Raw genomic sequence first — 23,345 nt, 5'->3', positions numbered from 1 at the left:
GGTAGGCGGCACACAATCTGACACACTTGGGAGGCAAAGCAGAAAAATGAAGAAAAAGCACAGCCGTGATGGTGATGTCAACCAACCGCAGTTCTTAGCCTGTAAATCGTGACCCAGCTACAAACTCGAAGAGAGGACCCAGCTTGCCCTTGGCGCATCTGTTTTTAGTACGCTCGAGGCAACGGATTGATGATAGGAGCCAATGGCGAGACCATCTACCCGAGCAAGGTGGATTTTGCCGTCTCTGATCAGCCGATCCGAGAACGGAGGAATAGATGAAGAGGCAAGCAAGGCCCTGGGCCGCAGCCCAGGAGGCTATCCAATGGGAGTGTTTAGGGAGCCACGCAGGCACTATTTGCCTGTGTAACTTTCCAGTAGACCAGGGCAGCGACGACTCTTGGAACAAAGCCACCGCGTCCTGTACACATCATAAACTCCCAGGAGGGGCGTTAAAGCACAGGCGGTGCGCTTGGTTGAGAACAAAAGGCCCCACGATGCCGCAATGTCGGCCTGTAAAAGCAAACAATTAACGAAGTAGTCGAAATTGCCAAGGAGGGAGGAGGCGTTTAGAGCCAGGTCGGATCGGCCCGTTGCTGGGAATTCACGCCAGTTTATAGGAACAAGCTGTTTGACGAGGTAATTGACCAAATAGACTTGCCAGGAAAGTGAAGATTAGATGGAATCAAATGCCTCCATGATAGTGCCCAGCAGGGTTTCCAACCCCCAGTGTTATGACAGGGCAGCCAAACCGAGGCAGGTAACAAAGAAAGAGATCAGATAGATCTGTGTACGAGGTGACAAATCGCAACTGTGATTCCGCATTTCTCAATCCCGATACGAACAGGAGGAGCCAGCCCTGAGCATGGAATATGAAGTGGACAGCTTGTGTGCCATGAGTTTCAAGAATAACGCAATACGTAGGGCCAGAGAATGTTTTGCATTTTTCGTGTTACCCCTTTGGCCGTCTAAGTCAAAGGCAGAAATGGCACGGCGTGACACGGAGATTGGGGGCCACTGAGCTTCAGCATTGTCGCCAGTCGGGTGAGGCGATGGCTGCCTCTGCTCCTTGCATCTGTGTCTGCCTTGATGTTGCTGCTGGTGCTGGTGCTGGTGCTATCGCTGCATCGCAGGCTAGAGGCCAACACGGGAGAGTCGGCGTTGGGCCAAGTCCAATCCCAGGTCCCCATGTCTTTGAAATTCTCGTCCTCATCCTCGTCGGCCATCCGAAGCGGCCCAGCCAGGGTCAGGCCAGGACCAAGAAAGCCAGCTAATAGGCGGCAATGGGACTTGTGAGGGTCGTCAGGCTTCAGCTGTCGAGGACGTTTGTCTCACGCTCGGACTTAGCGGCGGCTGGCTGATGCTGCCGCAACGAATGCTTGCATGCTTGAAGCTCTTGGACACGCTGATTCGCTCATTGCCTCAGGTTTGTCTCCATCACGTCCAGAGTGCCGTATCGTGCTTGCAACCGGTGAGCAGGGGGGCGATGCGAGAGCGCCTAGAGGGTCCAGCAAGGACTCAGAGGCAGAGGCCAGATGTCCATGCATAGCGCGCCCCAAGTACCCGGGAAGCGGTCGACCTTGTTTTGCAGACGGGATGAAGGCTTTGGAGATGGAGTTCTGTCCTGACCGGTTGGAGTGGAGGGTCAAAGTATCGGACATGCGTCGTTGCTTCCGGGCCACTCATTGGCCGCTGCGCGTTTGCTCAGTTGCTCTTCTGAGTAATTTCCGTCTCCATGGAGCCGCAAGCTATGGGTCCTTGCCGCCTGTAGGTCGCCCTGTAATGCTCCTGGCAACGGGGCCGGATCCTCTTGAGCTAGGGGTATCTAGCGCCCTGCAAGCTTGTTTGCAGCACCTATGGAGCCTACAGGGTTGGATTACGGGGGGTTAGTATCTGGAGAAGAGGGGCGGTTCGTTGATCATGGCACATCGCCGTGCAAGGTTGTGGATGATACCAGGCGTTCACCGAGATTGGCCGGCACCTTGGTGGTACCAGATGATAATCAGTGCGTGCGGCCGGCTACACCGCAACGCCATTGATCTGTGATGGAGCTTCAGGTACCGCATCTGTACTCTGTTCTCTCTTTCATTAAGGTACCCGTGGACATGTACTAAGGTACAATAGAAGCACGGGCTTTTGCCTCAGGCCTTTCCACCAGTAAGAGATACAAGGATACAGGTACTAAGATGTGTGTTCCTATCCAAATCTCCAACTCATCACCATCTGCAACTGTGCTACACCAGAACCAACCAAGAAATCCCAAACATCCATGGCTCATCCGCCCGTAGATGGAAACGACTGAACTCTCCTCTCTGGCTTCATACCACCACGCGATTCTTGCACTTGCATCCATGGGTAGCAGCTGCTACTGCTCAATCCACCCCCCTAAAGGGGGGCGTAGGTCAAGGCCTCTACAAGCCGGCAATGGGAAGTTGGAGATAGCTTCACGCCCCTATACATGTCCCCAATCACCCAACGCGACCTCATCAGAGGAGGGGAGCTAGCAATGCCATCACCCATACTTCATACTCCCGTGGTCGTACACACAAACTCGTCGGCCGACGCTATCAACGTTCCTCGCCCAGCCTGCGACACCGATCAGATTCATGGCCAATGCTAATGCTGTTCTGCTGACTGCAAGTGAGACACCTTGTCGTATTACCTTGGTTCTAACATTTGTGCCACCAACTAGTTTCCTTCTCTCCAGTCACCCGGATGCGCTCCGGACTACGCACAATGGTGTGTATCAGAGACAAGCTGACGCATGCACACGCAGTCTCTTACGTTGATCTGGCCTCGGCCTCTTTCTGTCTCTACCCTCTGCCACTGCCTCCTTTTTGCTCCGTTCCTCGGCTTCGAGTGCAGGCCAATGTCGAGCTGCATCGGGTTGGTATCATCAAGTCGAGGCGAGGCGAGTCGAGTCAAGGCTAGCGAAAGGAGGCATCTCTCCGACAGCCCGCAGTCAGTAAAGGGGCCATGTGATGGAGGGCTGCTGCTTTAAGGCCGTATGTTCGGTCATATCCCAAAACCTACGTCTGTCTGCCTCGCTCTCAAAACTGACGCAATGCCTCAGCGGTCGATACTCGTGTCGGTTGCTACGTCAGAACCAGTATAGGTCGGGGGTGCTATCTTCGCCGCTATCCCTCCCTTCCGGCTACGCACATGATGTGAAGCAGCCCCCTAAACCGATGTGGCCAAGGCCGGCAACGTGTTTTGCGGGCATAGGCTACTATAACTGACTTTCTCTGTTTTTTTGCACCCCCTCCCCCCAATGACCTTACTTGGCTACTTCGAGTTACTTATTTCACGGCAAGTGACATGATTTCTACAAAGTTGAATTGGAGATCTTAATGTACACGGGATCTGTAAAATTAGATGCTATATTTGCCTAGCAAGGCCAAGGCGACAGTGGATCCTGTTGTTTGGGCTCGTTGATACTCGTACATATGGCAAAGTGCTCATAGCTTTGGAGGTCACGCTAATTCCGTCGTGAAATTACGAGTACGAGTATTTGCTGCGGACAAGGATTTTTTTTTCGAAAGTTCCGTCTCACATCCAAGCTACAGATAGCGTTCGTCGTTTGCCAGCCATGATGAACTAAGATCAGATTTTATGTTCCAACTTGCCTGTATGATGGGGAATTGCACTACATACTTTGTCTATACGAAATAATTTCAAATGTGGCTATGGGTCCTCAGGTTTGTTGTTTTGAATTCGTAGCAACGCATATTAGTTCTAATACCTACACTTTTATCCTGCCAAAGAGAATAGCATCAAGCTGTCTCTGTCCTTAGATATGTCAGTCTTGAAATATAGACCTCAATAGTCTCTAGGCATTAAACCTTTCTTTCTTTTAACAGTCATGAAATTTCAACCTCTTAATCATGATACTGCTGTATTACAAACAACACCTAGCTCCCGTATCAGCCACCACGATATTGTACCTAAGTATGCCCCGGTAACTGCTTTTATCTTCTCCTCTCACCTTAAAGCAACCATTCCTTTATCATTGGCTGAATGGAACCAGAGTCCCGAGCTGCAGCTTTCTCGCTTCCTTTTTTCCTTTCTCTCTTTTTCTCCATTCTTGGCGCAATTCCAGGCCGCTATACTTTCGTGGTATGTCGTACATCGCTGTCATATAACCGCAAAATTGCCCCTTTCTTACATATACACCCAAGTAGAAGCTCAGCCAAGGCAACTTTGTTAACCAATAGCTCAGCTGCATGGAATTGACCAGGAGACATTGGGTATGTTGTTGGTGGCAACGCTGTACGGATGCCCTAAAATGAGAGAATCCTTAAGAGCCATCGAGCTATTACTATCTAGGTCTCAAAAGCTCATTGCTATCGGCTATGCCGATCCGCTTCTCCGTATATACTGCCACATGGGGTTTCCTTTGGTCATTCTCATATGCTGAAACGTCATTTGACGGCTAGGGCAATTCTGGAGCACTTCACGTCACTCAGACTCTTTGACTATCTCCTGATATTCATGCTTTCTCGCTTCGCGTTTCCGCATCGGGCCACCTAGTCTTGTGGTTCCACGTAGCCGATGAGGCAAGTATTACGATGACCACTATTCTATCCGGTAGTAATGGGGATAGCTGCTATTTACCGCAGCAGAGGCCCATCAGCATATGCCTCTCCTCTCCAGGTTTGCCCCCTACTCCACCCTACAATGCTAGGCGTTCAGAGCAGGGTGGTAACACACAGGCAAGCTCAATTACGTTCTTGATCTTTGACTAATGGCTAAACTGCACTATTTCGATATCCGGTGAGGAAATTCCAAAAGATGATGACGAGCAATGAGGCATGAGAGCGATGGCTAAAAGCTCGGAGGGGGGGCTTGATAACTTGATTATTATCAAAAATACCGTCATGAAGTCTCTCCACATCTGATGGACGTATCAGCGAGTTATCAATATGACATGGCCAGAAACTCCTCCATAGATACTCATTTGAACAGAAGTAGATTCAAATAAGGCGTCCAACTATCTCACGCCACTTCAGCGGGAGTCATATGCTATCTCCAGGGCCCAAGCAACTCTGTAGCACTCACTCAAACAGCCCAATCTACGGAATCACGCGTAGGTGCGGCAGCAGTCCGTTGGACGGCTTGGGGGCATAATTGTTTTAGGAGGATCCATCATCCGATAAAGCTGAACCCGTTGCAGGATCGGACAGTCTCAGATTTCCTTTTGACGGCTTTCCGAAGTTAAAGGGCCGATGGGGTGCGTATATAGCACCAGCTGCATATGTATCTTGCAATTTTCGTGGAACATGGAAATTCACAATTGGTATAATCTAGTTAATTAACTCTACAGGGATAAAACGCAAATCGGGAGCAGTCCTGGGAAAAGCGGCCTATAATCTGCATCGGGTGAAAGAGAATGATAACATACGGGCGGAGCCATGAGAGAAGCCAAGACGCGCCCCGTATCTAGAATGCATACCCGCCTCCCTTGTTATCAGGACAACTTGTGTGATTGGCACATAGCCAGATGCTGGTTTTCTGCTGAATATCGAAGAAACATATTCAGTTTTTAGGTCCAAACTCGGGAAAGAACTGGGTAGGGGGCAGAGAGCTAAGACGGAGGGCAACTCTTGCTATGATCCGTCAACAGCAGCTTCAAATGAATTCTTGAATGAATAAGTTCACTTATCTTCAAAAATCCACATGCGTTCATGAGGGCTATCCCAGCTTCAGTTGACAGAAAAATCAACACATGGTCGCGTCGTGGAAAGTAACGGTCGAGTCAGTAAAGTCACTTGCCTGTACACCACCACAGCAAGTTGCAGGGGTATGAGGCACGGCCCCAAGATGACACAACCACTCATGGCGGATTTCTGTTGGACTTCTAGACCTATGGTGGCGCATGCAGGCAGCCGAAGCTTGCTTATGGAATACAGCAAACGGCCGGCTAAGCCTGCAGAGGGAGACGAGAATGATTGCGACGCTGGGCGGTGCTTTTTTCCCACCCTTCAGAGGGCCGTCCGTATAAGACGAGACGAGATGCTATTGTTAGTATGGAGGTGGCGGAATCAAAGGATTCAAGCCAATGAATGACTCTTGAGCAAAGCGGGCCTAGTGTCCGGCTTGTGGCTCCTCAGGCTTCGGCCAGCGGGGCTTTTCCAGTTGCTAACATGGCTTTGGGAGTCATTTTGAACTGGGATGCCTGGAGTCGAGTCATCAAACCGTTGGTACCAAGTATATGAGCGGTTCGCAACTCGCGACTTGGTTCCTGCAAGCTTCCGGTAACACAGGCACGTTTATTTTGCTTCCCTGCACTGGCATGCCTAAGAAAAGGCAGCATCTCAAGCCATTCAAGCCAGCCCCGACGGCCTCTCCGGCGCCCGGGTCTTCGTCCAACGCAGCTGGTGAGTCTCATCTCATGTGGCCTCCCCCAGGTGGTTTGGTCGCCTTATTCCTTGCCGCCTCGCTCGCGGGTGTGTTCATGTTGGCGGGAGCTGAACTGACCATCGATCGTTCCGCACAGGCAAGACTCCCAGGAGCGTCAACGAGCTGCTGGCCAGCTTGCGGCACGCCTCTCTAGACTCATCAGTTCCGCGGCAATTGCCCACAGTCACACCATCTGTGCCGCCAGCCCTCAGGGAGATACTGCAGATCCCAGACACTCCAACCCCCGCACCCAGACGGCAGCACAGGCAGAGGCTTGACAACAATGGCCGCCGCCTCCCAGCTGGCCCTCCTCCCCCACGAAGCTGGGTTGCTTCCAGCGGCGGTGCTACGCATCTCCAAGGCCAGGCATCCGGCTCGTCGACCGTGAACCGGTGTGGCCTCGCTGATTCGACTTTACCGGGCACGTATCTGCCAGCTCCGCGAAGTCTCATCGACATCATTCTCAGGAAAATCGCTGCTGACTGGGACCTTCACCGCGTGTATAACCAGTACTATTTGTACTATATCCCTGCACATCTTAAAGCTGCGCTTATTCGATGGGTCGGCATTGCAAGCCCAGATGGTCTATCGGTTCAAGACCTCAGACTAATACTTCTTCCCTCTCCAGAATCTCTGGAGGAGGCAGAAGACGATAGCATTTCGGAATACCATACCTCTGTCAATGCTGAGGTAAATTACTTGGATTTATCGGGCTCCTTAGGCCATTCCCTAACGCTCAAGGAAGTCTCCGAGCTTCTGTATCCGTCAAAGAAGCAGGTGGATTCCAGCGAGCCGCAGGAGTCTTGGGACGAGAGCGAGATCATTCCCAGTCCTCCACGAGTACTATTACCCAACCTCACTCATTTGTCACTCGCTCTCGACCCTCAGTTGGCCTCAGAAGCATCGTGGAGGCAGCTACTAGCTCTATCATCAAAGCTTACTACCATTACTCATTTGAGTCTTGCCTACTGGCCCGATCCATCTCTTACCCCACGAGCTCGCCTCTCCACAGTTACTACACCGCAGGGCCAGAATATAGCATACGGAGGGACGAATTACTATTCTCACTCTATAGATCATGACTGGAGCGAGGCTCTGCTGGTGCTAAGGATGCTCAGCAGAAACCTCTATGCACTCGAGTTTCTCGATCTCACAGGATGCGCACCATGGTTCAAAGCCCTGATGCTGCATTCAGAACATGATTTCGTGGACTGGGTCGGATCGTGGGGGAAAGTGACGCTGCTTCGAATATACACAGGGTGGACTCCTGGAGAAGATGCTCTTCCGTCAGAGGGGATTGCTTACCGTGAGGCTATAGACGTTGCGACTATGGTAGAGAGATATATCAGAGCTGCACGTGGGGGAAAGGGCAGGATCATTACGGTGGAGAGGAATAGGATAGATCCTTGAACATAAAAGTTGAAACATGGCATGTATTAGATATAGATCTGGCATATTCTTCGCAATATCATTAATATTTCCGTCTCTACCAGGTTGAGCTAGTAAGATTGCATTATGCAGTTGATCAACGGGGTGAATCCCAAATGCTGAACGGATAGACATTGGCTTTTCGAGAATATCGCTATGGCGGTATTCTTCGTTTCCATTCAATTGAGCGCTCCACGGTTATTTGCCTCCCACAGAGCCTTGAACTTGCCCTGACCAGCAGACCGTAGCAGTTCTCGAGGCGGCCCGGCCTCCACAACACGGCCCTTATCCATGACCACGACCCGGTCGAAATCTAGGATAGTTTCCAAATGATGGGCGATGGAGATGACAGTATGGCTTTTGAAGTGTGTGTTGATGGTCGTACGAACCATCTGCTCTGTTTCTTTGTCTAGACTTTATTTTTTTGTTTTCTTGGTTAGCCTCAGTTTTGATACCATCATTTGAGTTGTGTATGTATTACCTGCTACTAGCTTCGTCCAACAGAACAACTTTACCGCAATCCTTCTTCAGCACAGCTCTCGCGAGGAAAAAGAGTTGCTTCTGTCCATGGCTCAGCATGTCCTCTTCAAAAGTCGCGTCGAGGCCACCCCGAGAATCGATCACGGTCCATAGATCGACGGCACGCAGGGCTTCGACAATGGCGTTGTCGGTGTAGGAGGCTGACGGGTCAATGTTGTGATGTATGGTTCCGGGGAGAACGAACTGGTCTTGAGACACAGTAATAATGCGGGAACGGATGATTTCGCGAGGGATGGTGCTAAGGAGGATGGAATCGATGCTGAGAGTGCCAGAAGATGGGTCGAGCAGGCGGAGGAGGGCTAATAAGAGTGAAGATTTACCGCTATGAAGATAGACACGTTAGGTTCAGCTGTAAAGGCAGAACGTCTCATAGAGGAGTTCCGAAGAGCAAAAGAGTGAAACACACCTTCCTGTACGCCCAACAATGGCAGTCTTGTCCCCGGGCTTCAGGTCTAGCGTAACGCCATCAAGAGCCTTGAAACCATCATTCTCGTCATACGATGCCTCAAGAGCTTGTATGACGACATGTCCTTTGTCTGGCCAATTAGCAGGCACCTCTTGATCTTCTCCTGGAAGACTCTCGTTTGGGGTCTCTTCAGCAAATTGCTTAATACGAGCAACGGCCCCAATAGAAGTCTCAATTGAGGTCCAGAACTGGATGAGCATATTTAGCGTTTCGCTCATGGTGATAAGTTGGACTAGCGACACGCCAGTGAGCCCAACAGAAACGGATCCGCGAAGCTTGACAGAAAATCCGACAATGAGGAGAGCAAGCGCCGTGGTGGTTAGATCGAGGACAAGGACGAGCCATCGCTGGACCATCATGAGAAGATAGAAAGGCTTCTGAGATTGGTCAACGAGTTGGTGATTCTTCAAGATGGCCTGATTTTGCCATCCAAACGCTCGGATCGTGGAAATTCCAGAGAGTGTTTCCATAAACTGCGTGTAAACCGGAGCTTTTTCCTCAAGGTCAAGGAGACGAAGCTGTCGCGACGTGCGGAGGTAGCCACGCTGGAGGAAGTAATACAGGGCGGCGAGAAAGGGGAAGCTGATGGCTACATAGTAGGATGAAGCTGCGAGAAGACCTGCTCTAGCAAGGACCCCGAAGAAGCCTGTTTATATACACTGATTAGTCGTTTGGAATACTGGAGAATATCATTTGGTGCTCTACTAACTTGCTATTGTTACCACGAGTGCGAGTGGGAGGTTGTTGTCTAGAATGCCAATGTCTTGGGAGAATCTAAAGTGCATATGTGAGCAACAGAGAGTTGTGAGAACAGCAGGATTTTGGCGCTTCATTTAGGTACCTTGTGGTAATCGAGCCCAAGTCAGTCGTTGTAAAGAGTGACAGTGGTGCACTTGGAATGGTAAGCGTGAGATCCCTCATCTACTGTGAAAGTATGGAATATACCTAACAACGGCTGAGAGGAGTCTATGATGAAGTGACACTCCCGACTTTGCCGCAATGACGACAAGAACGAACCTATTTCCGTCAGTCTTTAGAGGCCTCTCAAATCATATTCTGCAGATGCTTAACTCACCATATAAGCAAGGCAAACCAGAGGACGCCGATTACTTGCATAGCAGAAAAGACTCCAAGATACAAGCCCGTTTGGGTGTGTCCTTGACTATTCGAGTCTGTCCAGAATTTAAGCCAAACAGCTAGACAGTTTATTAGATACAAGTCAGATGAGAAGAAACAATGTGTAGCCTCTTTGGTTTAGGACTTTGGCTTACTTGGGAAGCTCTGGAGGAAAGCCCAGATGATCTCGAGAGAAAGCAAGGTTATAATGAAGATCGGTCCAATACTGCCGAAGTAGTACTTGTAGACAGTTGAGTCTCCGAGCTGTCTGCGTTTATCATCCTTTATTTCCACTTGTTTGGCTTTGTATTCCACTTTTGGTGCAGTAACTTCGGCTCTGGATTCTGAAATAACCTCGTCTTGATGAACTTCAGGACTGGAAGCGATGGCTTGCTTGGCGGCCAACCTCTGCACATATCCATCTGAAGCTAAGAGTTGTGAGAAGGAACCTTGTTCTATTATCTTACCCTCTCGACTTAGTGCAATGATGAGGTCTGCCGATGCAAGAAATTCGACTTGATCAAGGCATTAGCAAGTATTGGCAAGACGTCTTGGGACCAAGAATAATGAACCTACCAGTTTGTGTAGCCAATACCACAGTTGTTCCCCACCTTCTAAATAATCCTGTAGAAGAAAACAGATTTCTAAAAATGCGCTGCGAAGTAGCGTTATCCAGTCCACTGAATATGTCATCAAACAAGGCGATACGGGGTCGAGAGTACACAGCCCTGGCCAGCGCCTGGAGGTGAATTTGAGACTCAGTCGTTCCCATGCTTGTATATAAGAATATATGAGAGACTCACCACTCGTTGCTTTTGGCCACCACTGAGGGCGAGCCCTTTACTGCCAACACTGGTAAAATCTCCCTGAGGAAGTTGCCTAAAATCTTCCTCAAGTTCACACGCCTTGATAGTCTGGTCATACAGGTCCTGGTCGAAATGAGAGTACCCTGTTATGTTGTCCCTAATGGATTGATTCTAGGAACAGTCAGCCATCAGGTCCTTCAAAGTGAGGATATTTACTACTTACCAGAATCCAAGGAGTCTGCTCGCACCAGGACAGACGGCTGCTAGCTAGGAAGACTTTGCCTTTGCAATAAAGCACCTCACCCAGGAGTCCTTTGAGCAAAGTCGTCTTACCAGATGCCACGGGGCCAATTAGAAGTGCAAATTGGCCACGGTTGAGAGAGAAGCTGATGTTATTCAAGACCTGTCGTTCTGACGTCCAAGCAAACGTAGCATCCTCAACCTCAACTGCAGTGGCTGTGAGGCTTGACGAAGACACGTGGGAGTTGCGAGACCGAAGAGTCTGTAGCTCAATCAAACCAGCTTCTTCCCCAATGTGGACAGTTGTGGAATCTATCATATTAGCCGTTTCCACAGTCCGATACTCATCCCGAGTAGAGCTGACCAGAAACTTTTGGATTCTGTCAAAGGCGCCAAATGCAGCACTCATATCAAGCACCACTTCAAAGATCCAAAACAGAGGCTGCGCAAGCAACGTAATCAGCGAAAGCGCGGCAAACATTCGTGTAGCATCGAGCACTTCTCCCGTCGCAGCGGTAATGCCTTGGAACATGGCGAAAGCTAGAACCGGAGAGAGAAGCAGCGGCACTTGAGCCACCGAAGATGTCACTGCGCCTACAACTCGGAAGGGCTTGGATGCGGTGATTTCTTGGACGCGAAGTGTAGCAATGGTGTCGGAAAGGTGTTTGGAGAGACCAGACATTTTGATACTCTTGATGTGACCAATCATGGCAGAAGTTATACCTATATATGTGAGCTTTTGCGTACGATATATTACATAGAAAATGGATGAAATCAAGATATAATTCAGCGTCTGTGCGACTTACCAACTCGCTTTTGGGTCTTTTCAAGCCAGCCAACCTGATACTTTCGCGCAAATGGCGAGACAAACATGGTCGCTCCCAGCGAGAGAACAGAGACGATTATGGGCCCTGCTGCTGCATACCCAATTTGCTTGCTCAAAAGCCAGGTCGCAATTGCAATCTGAAAGACATTGGCCCAGAATTCGTGAATCTGTCTCATAGCACGGCCGATGACGTCGACCTTTTACAGCAGTAAAACGTGAGCATGTCAGTTATTCTTGCTAGAAAACATCGAGTGGTAGGTGGCAAGCGGATTCGACTTACATCGGAAGACATGAGCGTCAATGCGGCAGAATCGTCAACCGCAACGACGCTCACCTCAGTAACCTTAGAAAATACAGCCGAGACAAGGACTCCTCGGAGCATTGTCACACAGCGGCCATTTTGATGCCAGTACAGCGCCTGCGTGGCTGCGATGCCCAGGTAAACGAGTCCATAAGCTCCAATGAGCCCGTAGCCAACGTTCACCGATTGCGTCTCATCGTTGAGAAAGCCGAGAAAGCGGGTCAAGACCAAAGGCTGGCATATGGTAAAGGCAAGGAGAAATAGCCGAGGGACAATAACGGAGATGATGGCAGAGCGGAGAGTGACGATGCAGCAGAGGATGAGGCGATGCTTGTTCGCCTGAGTCGAGGGAGATGCTGAACCGAAACCGGTTTCGCCATGTTAGTAACGACGGACTCCGACAGGATGCAGCTCAGCGAGCTTCTACGGTTTTAATTTATTTGGTTTTAGGTTTGTATTGTATTTTGTTTACGACTATCTAATGGGGTTTGAAGGGGAAAGAAAACACCAACCTTTTCGCCAATGCCACCAAAACCTCTCGTTCAGTCCTGACGAACTCATCTTCTCATCGAGCGGAAACAAGTCGGCCGGCCGAAGCAGGCGCTGGAATCCGGTCCGAAGAAGCGGAGCAACCCATGCAAACACGGCCCGGCTATACAGACCGGATGTCTCTTCCGGGGCGAGAGTCTGTCGGCCAACAACGTGACCCGACTTTTCTCTTGCCTCAAGCACGAGCAGCGCCGTCTTGAGACCAAACGAAGCTGTAAGAACAGCCCGGATGGACGCACTGACAGCTACTGTGGAGAGGGAGAGCCACACGGTTCGTAAAACAGCAGCGTCGAGCAGCAGAGATACGAGTAAGAAGACATTCAACAGCGCCGAGGGACCAAGAGATCTGCCGTGTTCAAAATACGAGAGGGCACAGGACATGAGGCTAGAGGCAAAGGAGACACAGGCAGCAGCAACAGACACACTGTTCAGACGCGCAGGCCCATCATGGGTTGCCCAGAGGGCGATCAAGACGAGCTGAAGAGCTGCGAGACAACCTACAACAGACTGTGATTCAAAGGGGGGCAGACGCGTGTTTTGTTAATTCTCAAGCTCTCGGCTATCGATCCAGCAACACCACCGAAAGGGCGGGTACAGGTAGATAGATGACTTACCAATTTGATCACGCGCGATACGTGATCGACGACTTTGATTGGCGATTTGCGTAGCTGGATGAGTCGCAGAGGCGCCGCGAGGACAAGCAGCGACGCGGGAAGAAGGACAAAGATGGATTGCTCAAAGACAAGAGTGAAATCGAACCCATCACGACACGCCGCGTCGACAACAGGGCCGAACGCTGCATCCGCAGTGGGAGCGCAGAGGGGAGTTGATATATTCATCATATGCAGAACCAATTAGATATAAAGATGAGAAGGGGGAAGCCGCTGGAGTTGAAGTTGAAGGGAGAAGAGGATGAATGAGGAGAACGGGATGAAATATGTATGAGGAGCGGTTAGGCCCTAAGGGGGGGCCGAAGGATTCCCTGGCTAATATTGCATAATGCATCGGTCCAGCTCTACTCCGCATTGGGGTTTGGAAGCAGTCCTTTTGTTGAACCTGCCATTTCGGGCGATGGCTTCAATGTCTAGATGATATCTTATACTATGGGATAGGTTATATGCAATAGCTGTGAATGCTGCATCGTAGGACAAGAAGCCTGTTTGAACTGATGCAAGAGTGCATGTAAGAGTAGGGTCAGCGCAGGCTACCTACAGGAACCTAGTAGCTCGCCGCGTTCTCTGCAAATGGTATGCAGTATATGCACTTCTAAAGGCCACCTCCAGGCAATGCGATTGACTCTCCATGGACTATCTACATACATAGTGCAGTCATCGTCACGCAGGGCCACGGCCAGCTTTCGTGATAAACTACAAGAAGCTTCAAGTTGTTACAATGGGAAACGGCACATGCTACTGACAGCTAGGCAAAACATGACCTGCTAAGCTAATCGAGGCGTCAATGCGATTCAAAGATCAGATTGATCATCATAAGAATGGCCACAATCCACTACGGCCACCCCAGGACAATGCGGAGACATTCTCTTCTTGAACAGTTTGTTTATTTATTCTTCATGCTAACTGGCATTCTATCCCAAAAGCCATGCGTCTCTAGCAACATGTATTACACTCGCAGCGTGCCCTCTTCTAATTCAACCCTCGAATCTTGTCGAAATCAGGTGTATTTGGACTTGAGCCCCTCGACAAACTCAACGTACTTCTTCTGTGCCTCCTCGGGGTCGGTGATGCCCTCCTCCTCTACAGCGGCCTTCCACGCGTTGTACTTGGCCTTGCCCTGCATCACAATCATACGTCAGCACCATGAACGCATACAAGAGGAGTGCAAAGATGAGAGAGACAGTGAGGAGGGCTTCTCGTTCCGCAACGTACCTTCATGTCGAACATTCCAGGCTTGGGGGCAGACTCCAAATCGAAGCCCTTGCCGATCTTGAAAAGAGCTATACAAAATAAGTCAACACATTGCACTTCTCACAAGCCCATGTACTTTTCCAAGCTGCCTTCAGCTACCCAGTTCAAGCACGCCATGAGGTTTCTCCAAGGGGTCGTCGCGTACCATAGAGGCGAAGGAGCTCGTCGTTGGTAGGCTTCGTGGTGAAAGCCTCAGTGGCCTGCTGCGCCTGGAGAAATTCGGGGGACTCTGGGTGCGACATGATGACTTGAAGTTTTCGGTTTATTGGGTTTAAATCTTTGGTGGTGTATTGATAGAAGAAGAAAGTGGTCTGATAAGAAAAGAAAGCTTCTTTGTAGGTAGGTAGCTTTGGTCCCGGACAGCGGGGTAAAGCCGAGCTGGACTAAGGTAGCAGTTTGTAAGGGGGGAAGGGGGAAAGGAGGGGCAAATGACGAGCATGAACGCTTTGTTGGGGCTTCGCGATTGGCTTGTTGAGGGTCACGTACAGACCGGCAGAATCACATGTTGGAGGCATCTGCAGTATTCCTGCTACTAATATGAATATGGGCACCTAGGAGCATTATATGGTAGCTCACATGGACGCAACGCTTTGAGTTGAGCAGGAAGCAATATTACAGAATCTCATGTTTGTAGAATCTAGGTTTGAGCAAAGGTTGCTTGTACACATAAAGCGAGGCCAAGCCAGATCCAAACCTGTTCTGTCTGCTCATCTCGTAAGCAGTGTTGAAATTAAACTTCACCTTGATTACAACCTCATCTATACATGTACATTTATATACCGGTAAACCATTAATCAACCAATCTCGCTGTCTGGTTCACGCGCAAAAACAACCACCCAAGATAAAATACCCCCAGATTCCGCCATCCATCTCCGACTCTGACTACCTACTCAACCCCTCTTCTCGTCCTCAATCTCTCTTTGCAACTGCTCCAGGATTTGCTCTCGAGACCTCAAATGCGCTTCTAGACCATCCACTTGCTCACGGACCGTTTCCAAGTCATCCGATATGCTCTTCAAGTTTCCACCAACAGCGCTTTTGCCCTTGCCCTCTTCCAAATCTCTCAGCTCCCTTCGCTTGTAGTCAAGAAGTTGATCCAGCTCTCGCTTGACGAGCGCCGGCTTGGAATCACGTTTGCCGCCCTTCCGCCTCTCTGCAATTTCTTCGACTTTCTTCATCTTGTCCTCCAGGTCCTGCAGTTGGCGCTTGAGCCTCACTTCCTCCCAATCCTCAGTCTTCTCCGTCGAGAAGTCGGTGCCTGCCGTCTTGAAACCGCTACGTCCGAGTCTTGTCAAGTATTGATCGCCGAACTTGGCCTTGCGTCCTGTTGCTGTAGAGTCATCTGCCTTGGTAGCCCACCGTGATGACACTCCGCCCCTTTGGTTGTCGACTTGGTAATCGATTTGGTTGCGCTCAAAGCTCGACCGCAATGAGGCAGGTACTGTGCGGGGGATTCGGAAGCCTTCGTGTCGGTTGTTTAGAATGTGAAGGAATGCAAGGCATGCATCTTTGTTGATGCTTGATGAGGCAGATGGGTTGATAAGGTTCCAGGCAGATCGAATGTCGGTGTCGGGGACGTCTAACGACTCATAGAGGTCTTCGAGGGAAGTAACTGCAAAATCTGGTCAATATCTGTCGCAACTATCCAAGCCAAATAGGAACAGGGAAATGGGGGCGTCTTACATGATACCTCTCCTCGCATGTCTCGGCTCTCCTGATATATCTGCTCGTACTTGGCCTTGTCCTCCGGCTTCATATACCACTCAAATCCATCTTTCAGGCCAGGGGTATCGTCCTCGTCCTCGACTTGTTCAAATTGTGGCTGCTTCCCCGTGATGGCTTTAGTTGCCTGCACAAGATGGGCTTTCGACTCGGGAATCATCCAGTCGGGGAGAGTCTTTGGTACATCGGCAAACTCCTGGCGCACGCGAACAAGTTGGTCAGTTTCCAATCCAGCCCGCTGGGGACGCGTCACAGGCCACGCAGTAGAGGTAGCTTACCCCGTTGAGAATATCAAAGATAAGTCGCATAGCGACGCAAAACTCCTCAAAGTCTAGGTTTCCATCGTTGTCGACATCGGCCAGGTCCCAAACCTTTTCCAGCTGGTCATCGCGAAGGCCGCTGTTCTTGAGGACGGGCGCGGCCTGTTCACCAGTAAGGAACTGTCCTCCTCCTGTCCTGTCCACGAAGATATTCCAGTATGTTTCAATTTCCTTCTGCTCGATCTTGGGTGGAGGAGCCATCGTTTCGGAGCTCGGATCCGAGGGTTGGAGATTCGAGGGGTTAGTTCAATCAACGAGTTCGACACGCAACTCCAATCGCTGGTCGCAGCCAAAAAAGCGAATGCGGAATAGCAGGATACCAAGCACTACGCAAAGAACTCGCGAATCGCGAAAACGGCCGCAACAGAGGGAAGTGAGTGAACGGGCGCAGGACAAAGGAGCAGTGCAGTGAGTGACGAAGCTTCGAGATGCCAAGTACGGAGAGCCCATCTGTAGGTACTTTCCCTTTGTACCTGGACGCTACCATGAACGGGGCGCATGTGCCTGAGCCCGGATTGGCGGAGTCTAGGGCCTCATTTGGCCACTATGCGAATGTGCATACCTGGTAACCGTAGATGTACTCTGTGCTTGGAATTAAGATGAATGTGAACAAGCCATTTCTACGGATATAAATGGTGAACATACGGATATTTGCAAACTGATTTCAACAGTTCCTGTAAAAGAATATGACCAGAGAAAAGAATAGCAAGAAGGAACATCTTGCACCTACAACATCCATAACATTCATTGCTCATACTGTAGCAGCCAGAGCCTGCTGAGCCGTGTGCCTGTTGGAATTTAGAGCCTGACTGCAAAATCGGGCAGCCAATCGTATTCGCCCAATATAGCCCCACGAGGCAGCCAGGGGTCCATCCCAAGATAGAGGGGCTTTTCCTTTTCCGCATTGTTGGTTGGGGCATAATTTCATTTCATATTTAATCTTGATACCCATCGCCGCTCAAGGCTGAAGCGTTCTTTTCTATTGCGAGACTCTTTAGAAGTCAATTCAACTCTGCGCAACTACAAGCAGCCATGTCGACAACGACAACAACCACTACAACGGCGCAGCCGATTACGGCTGAGACCATCCTTCGTCTCTTCCCCGACATCGACACCACCAGTGAGGCGCTCTCAGGCCACGACGAGGAGCAGATCCGTCTGATGGACGAAGTCTGCATCGTAACGGACGAGAACGATGCGCCAATTGGCACCGCAAGCAAGAAGATTTGTACGAACCCTCTCTTCTCTCTGCTTCCTCTCCATTCCTTCTCAGAAGGAGTTGGCAAAACTCTCTCGACTAACACAAGCCCCTCCAGGCCACCTGATGACCAACATCGACAAAGGACTCTTGCACCGTGCCTTTTCCGTCTTCCTCTTCAACGACAAGAACGAGCTGCTCCTCCAGCAGCGCGCCACTGAAAAGATTACCTTCCCAGACATGTGGACCAACACCTGCTGCTCTCACCCTCTGAGCATCCCCACCGAGACGGGCGCCAACCTGGTCGACTCTATTGCCGGAGCCAAGCGCGCGGCCCAGCGCAAGCTGGATCACGAGCTTGGCATCAAGAAGGAGCAGGTCCCATTCGAGAACTTCCGCTTCTTGACCCGAATCCACTACAAGGCTCCCAGCGACGGCAAATGGGGCGAGCACGAGAGTACGATACTGAGCTGTCCTATCTATGGGCCATATGATGGAACTTGAGCTAATGATTTTTCTCAACTAGTTGACTATATCCTCTTCATCAAGGCCAACGTCGATCTCAACCCCAACGAGAACGAAGTGCAGGCCACTCAATATGTCACTGCCGATGGCCTCAAGAAGCTGTTCGAAGACCCCAGCCTCAAGTTTACTCCTTGGTTCAAGCTGATCTGCAACTCGATGCTCTTCGAGTGGTGGGAGAGCCTTGACTCTGGACTGGAGAAGTACACCGATGAGCAGGAGATCCGACGTATGCTGTAATGTGTTTGATACGAATACGATGGTGGCGGAGGATTATAATACGAAAGAGCGAGCGAATTCGACAAAACGTGCGTCTTGTTTCATCTCGAATAATACGGCGATAGAAGATGGAATAGAATGCTGGGGTTACATGTGCTGCTGTAATGGTCCTTAGCCTCGAAATATCTAGAGTGCATGCGGGTAGAATCAGGTGCCAATGCGTGATAACCACGATGGCAAGGAGAATTGTTCAAGCTGATATTCAGCTGATCCTTTGCGGTTTCAAAATCTGCAGGTTTATCAACATCAATGCTACATATAGTATATATTAGGCATATAAAAGGCTTTTATACTGCCTAACAGGTAGCCTTCTACGGAGTAGTGGATCTACGGTCTTATGTGCATGGTCCCTTGTGCAGCATGAATCACTTTGACCAAAATCATCGCAGGAAAAGGATCAAAGAGATGGTTGCTTGTTCAAAAGAAGGCTGTAACAATGCAGTAAGCGGCATCGTACTCGTATACGAACTCGTATAAGAAATGGTGTGCGAGGTGGAAGGCACTGGGCCATTGCTACCCTGGAATAATCTGGGGAAAAGAAGGCTTCGAGAAACCTTGACTCCAAACCGGCTAGACATACAAATTATGGTCGAATGGTAAGCTGCCGGTTTCGGTAACGATATCTATACATGTACGCCGCTCTCATGACTTGTGTGTAGTATTCCGTTGGAGGATGGCATTTCCACCCCGATATACGGCGAGAAAGAACATGTTCCTGCAAATATATGTAGGCACTCTACATGTAATTTGCCACCAACAAAAGTTGATAGCTTATACCCAAGAGTTTTAAACCAGTATACATTGCTTGTCTTCTTATGGCTTCGTGAAATAACCATCAGCCTTTCAGCTCAGTTGGCATCATCCATCTCCGCATATCCCACTCGGAGTATGAAGAATGCGGAGTGCATGTAAGTCAACCCATTCACATGCTGATCGCCATGGAACCGCACCTTACCAAACTTCCCCAACTGGCCGTTGCCCCAACGCTATTAATAACAGAAACGCCGCCCATTGCACGCGGCCGCTTGGCTATCATGTATGCACAATGTAGGCTGGTCCTCGTGAGATGCGGTCAGGCCTCAGTTCCAGTGATCTGTCAGTGCAACACACGATGAATCCAGAGCCTCAATCACTCCCCGCAAACCATCACTCCGCATCCCCTCTAGAATCTGTTGTCATTTTTCACATGACCCTTCTGTCCGCTCTGTGTAACCCCCAAAACACAGGTCAATTCGTAACTCTTGATAAGAAGCACCCAGTTTCACCGATCACCCTCTCTCCTCATGCCACGTTTTTGGAGGCGCCCAGCGTTGCAGCCAACCAGCTCGTATCACTCTCACCTTCCCCCACGCTTCCCGCAGTCCGCTTTACATAATGATGGTTTTGGAACGCACAATTGATCAATGGAAGTTGATATTACATTATCTGCAATTACTATCAGCTAGATAGAGCAAAGCCTATAGCCACATCATAGCATCCATAGTTCTAGTTTATCAGCACACATTCATCGCCCGCCGTTCGCGCCACTAACAATTATTGAGACGGCAATCAGCCGGGACGTTGGTCCAATCCAACCAGTTACAACAATAGCGGATGAACCGGCGGCCCTGCGCGCGCTACAGGTGCCCCAGCAGCTAGCCATTGGCGTTGGAGCCGCCTGAAAGCTCCCCCAGGAAATGGCTTGATGGCCCACCAACCGACTCCACGCACGGCTGAGGTATCGGAGCAGAAAGTGGAAGTCGAAGTTGTTGTCGGCCGACTCCGCACTCGGGCTATCAATGGGAGTGCGAGATAGCAGCCTGTTGCGGTTAGGCGTTAGGGAAGGGATCTAGATAACAGGAATACCGGCAAGGTTGAGGCTAGGATTCAAAGAAGAAGCCCGTACTGTACGGGTAAACCGCCTGTACCTGTCTGTCTGGACATGTTCTTGTCATTGATGTTGGTCTATATCGTCATGTATATCGACATGTATGACACCTTGTGGCCAATCTTGTACATACATTAGCTCATTGCACCACGCAAGCCATCAACCATCAACAACCTCAAAAGAAGAAAAACCACAGAAGCTGAGGATGCTCTACGCAAGCATCCCACGATGCCCCCCCGTCCAGCCGAGGCGGCGCATCATCTGACCACGACCTCGGCCACCCGCCCAATCGCGGGTCCCCTCAATCAACCTCTTCCTCCTGTGCGGACACTCCGGCCGGCCAAGCGTGGGACTGTTCCACACTATCTACCTGCAGTGGTCTGTGTCTGTTATCTCTGTTAGGCAAACTCCCGTCTCTCTCGGTGGCGTTCGGCGTCCGCTTGTCAGATTCCCACCGGTGTTCATGCACGTTGTGTGTCCATGTTGTACCTATTGATGCCCTGTACGCCGTATTCCGTCCAAGCTTGCGTGTAATCCGTAGGAGTAGCAAGACGAAGATTGATTACACTTAGGTGCCAAAAGACTGCGAACGCCCTATAGTACTCTAGTGTACACAGTATTAGACGTTCTTATTTGGTACTAATGTATAGTATACTAAGTAAAATCAATAAAATTATAATGAAAATTATAAGGTACTGTGAGGCGTTCGCGGACTTTTGGCACGTAAGTGTTGCCGGGGTGCAGATCCGTGTCAGATCTCTCTCGGGTCCCCAGTTCCCTTGCCACTACATGAACCCAATCTTGCCCATCTTGAACTGGCAACCCTTCTTCCTTTTTCTCCACCTCACCTTTGTCTGATCTGATCTGGTAAAACATCAATACCATTTCCCACGATAGTGCGTTCTCACGTCGACTCTATTCATTGTCCTGTCTATCGCCGGATAGAAGGCAACAAGGAAAAGAAGCGAAAGGAAAACGGACGGGGAAAGGGAAAAGAGAAAGACTCATATACTGAGCCTAGGTCATTCACCCCGTGGGCTTGGGAAAGAGGCTATCCTTTTTTTGTATCCCCCTCTTTGGGTGTTGTTAAATCAACCACTGCTTACCACAACTATTATTTTTGACTCTTCTTGTCGTATTCTGACCATCATTGGTTACCACCGCCGCCCTCATCATCATCACCGCCTTCACAAACACTCGTCTCGCTCTCCCATTGTGGGCTCCGTCTCTATCTTCACCCTCTGCATAGACGATATCCTTCCGGGTCGTCGTCAGTGAAGTGATTGATTGTTTGACTGGTGATTCATATCGATCCACCGCCGTCTCCCCAACTTGAAATCGAAACAAAACAAAAACAACAAATCCATCTTTGCCAACCGTTTCGACTTCTTCTTTCTTCCTCCAAAACTCCTATATACTCCAATTTCCCAACTTAACGGTCCTGTGGCCTTAAACACCACATTGATGTCGGTTGACCTACGCGACTGCCTCAATTGCCTGCAGCACCCCTCCAGGTTTATGCCCGTTTCGAGATCCCAGCTTTCAAGAGTTCATACAGGCGATAGTGCTCAGAATATTATACGTGAGTGATCATATAGAGCCTACTAGAGTCAATCACTAAACTAGGCGCCTCTTTTGCGTTTCCCACTTATACAGGCAGTATCGAGTGAAGGATACACAAGAACTCGAATAAAAAGACAAATAAGCAAGAGTTCGAGATAACAGTTAGCCCAGCATGGCGCATGTTATAAGTAAGACCGCGATCAATACCATTGCTACGACAGCTTCCTCTGCCGTCGTTGTGGACCGTCGTCGCTCTCTCGTCCCTCAGGCCTGGGAGAAGTCTGTTCGTAAGATTGGCCTGGCCGAGTGCGAGCAGGCGGGAGTCTCTCTCGCCCACGCATTTGCCGCCGATGCTCTGAGCATGTATCTTCTCGACGGCGACGGGGAGGACCGCTACTCGGACGAGACCAAGTGGAAGCTTCACGTCCGCATCATGACCTATCTAGTCTCGGCCCATTGCTATAGCGGTGTCGTCACGACCATTGGTCCTGATTACGACGCCGTGGCCTTGTGGTAAGTTGGCGTATCTCTCTTGCCTTGAGACGTGTGGCCCGACTGACTTTGTTCATCTTAGGATGCCTCCCGGGATGCATATGGACGACTGGTGGACCATCTTCCGAAGCGGCATGTGGCGCCTCTACTACCAACTTGGTTCTGAGGGCCGCAAGCGCTACTACGAAGACGTCCTGCCTCTTCTGCATGAGACCATGGACGAGGTCATGGGAGATCGCGAGTATTATTACCTTGCTTATATTGGCACCAAGCCAAGCGCCCGAGGCAAAGGCTATGCCAAAAAGCTCATCATGGACATGGCTGCCAAGGTATGTAACTATGAAAGTGAAGCAAATTAGTGGCAGACAAAGCTAACAAGCAAACTAGGCCGATGCTGAAGACCGCGCCATGTACCTGGAGTCGAGCTCCCGCGAAAACATTGGCTACTACGAGCGCTTCGGCTTCGAGTACCGCAAGGAAATCTCTTTCAAGAGAGGCCCGGTGCCCGTGCCGCTCTTCATAATGGTGCGAGAGCCGGTGGCAAAGCCTGCGGTCAAGGGAGCTGATGAAGCTGTGGCGACTCTGAGCCAGATCGAGACTGTTAAAGTGTAAGTAGTTGTTGTAGCCTCCCAAGCAACCCTCCGAGACTGGAGCTGTGAGACGAGGCCAGATTGATATCGTTGACTTTTCTCTTCTCCTGTCTCTCCTTTCAATGCTCTTGACTTTATGAGAATTGTGCTGCAAGGAAATGACGGTTCCGTTACTTCTTCAATGCTTCTCACTTCGAGG

At 50.1% G+C, this 23,345-nt stretch overlaps 6 protein-coding genes across 6 annotated transcripts; 3 read left to right on the top strand and 3 right to left on the bottom strand.

Moving 5' to 3' along the window:
- Positions 1–5,983: 5,983 nt before the first annotated feature.
- V8C40DRAFT_238699 (uncharacterized protein) lies at positions 5,984–7,927 on the top strand. Its single transcript, XM_083214500.1, has 2 exons — positions 5,984–6,374; positions 6,494–7,927. Exons 1-2 carry the CDS (start codon positions 6,209–6,211, stop codon positions 7,804–7,806), a joined length of 1,479 nt encoding a protein of 492 aa, XP_083075440.1. The 5' UTR covers positions 5,984–6,208; the 3' UTR covers positions 7,807–7,927.
- Positions 7,825–13,569, bottom strand: V8C40DRAFT_238696 (P-loop containing nucleoside triphosphate hydrolase protein). The gene is made up of 15 exons (XM_083214499.1): positions 13,283–13,569; positions 12,632–13,175; positions 12,099–12,475; positions 11,799–12,015; positions 10,976–11,715; positions 10,750–10,923; positions 10,523–10,685; positions 10,102–10,461; positions 9,906–10,026; positions 9,776–9,847; positions 9,672–9,722; positions 9,540–9,604; positions 8,771–9,476; positions 8,306–8,686; positions 7,825–8,238 (listed from the first exon to the last, which is right to left on the bottom strand). Exons 1-15 carry the CDS (start codon positions 13,508–13,510, stop codon positions 8,004–8,006), a joined length of 4,434 nt encoding a protein of 1,477 aa, XP_083075439.1. The 5' UTR covers positions 13,511–13,569; the 3' UTR covers positions 7,825–8,003.
- Positions 13,570–14,211: 642 nt separating this feature from the next.
- Positions 14,212–14,991, bottom strand: V8C40DRAFT_238690 (long-chain fatty acid transporter ACB1). The gene is made up of 3 exons (XM_083214498.1): positions 14,739–14,991; positions 14,555–14,622; positions 14,212–14,459 (listed from the first exon to the last, which is right to left on the bottom strand). The coding sequence occupies exons 1-3, from the start codon at positions 14,833–14,835 to the stop codon at positions 14,340–14,342; spliced, it is 285 nt and encodes a 94-aa protein (XP_083075438.1). The 5' UTR covers positions 14,836–14,991; the 3' UTR covers positions 14,212–14,339.
- A 208-nt stretch (positions 14,992–15,199) lies between these two features.
- On the bottom strand, positions 15,200–17,063 carry V8C40DRAFT_238687 (actin cytoskeleton-regulatory complex protein END3-domain-containing protein). Its single transcript, XM_083214497.1, has 3 exons — positions 16,594–17,063; positions 16,277–16,511; positions 15,200–16,205 (listed from the first exon to the last, which is right to left on the bottom strand). Exons 1-3 carry the CDS (start codon positions 16,834–16,836, stop codon positions 15,484–15,486), a joined length of 1,200 nt encoding a protein of 399 aa, XP_083075437.1. The 5' UTR covers positions 16,837–17,063; the 3' UTR covers positions 15,200–15,483.
- Positions 17,064–17,550: 487 nt separating this feature from the next.
- V8C40DRAFT_171716 (isopentenyl-diphosphate delta-isomerase IDI1) lies at positions 17,551–18,805 on the top strand. The gene is made up of 3 exons (XM_083211610.1): positions 17,551–17,863; positions 17,952–18,290; positions 18,360–18,805. Exons 1-3 carry the CDS (start codon positions 17,668–17,670, stop codon positions 18,593–18,595), a joined length of 771 nt encoding a protein of 256 aa, XP_083075436.1. The 5' UTR covers positions 17,551–17,667; the 3' UTR covers positions 18,596–18,805.
- Positions 18,806–21,774: 2,969 nt separating this feature from the next.
- V8C40DRAFT_171661 (GNAT family N-acetyltransferase) lies at positions 21,775–23,337 on the top strand. Its single transcript, XM_083211609.1, has 4 exons — positions 21,775–22,083; positions 22,158–22,577; positions 22,639–22,885; positions 22,944–23,337. The coding sequence occupies exons 2-4, from the start codon at positions 22,237–22,239 to the stop codon at positions 23,166–23,168; spliced, it is 813 nt and encodes a 270-aa protein (XP_083075435.1). The 5' UTR covers positions 21,775–22,083; positions 22,158–22,236; the 3' UTR covers positions 23,169–23,337.
- Positions 23,338–23,345: the final 8 nt, after the last annotated feature.

The sequence above is a fragment of the Trichoderma camerunense genome, assembly GCF_050948025.1.
Source record: "Trichoderma camerunense strain CBS 138272 chromosome Unknown V8C40scaffold_5, whole genome shotgun sequence".
Lineage (NCBI taxonomy): Eukaryota > Fungi > Ascomycota > Sordariomycetes > Hypocreales > Hypocreaceae > Trichoderma > Trichoderma camerunense.
The sequence above is the reverse complement of the archived record's forward strand: the minus strand, read 5'-3'. Positions and strand labels throughout refer to the sequence as shown.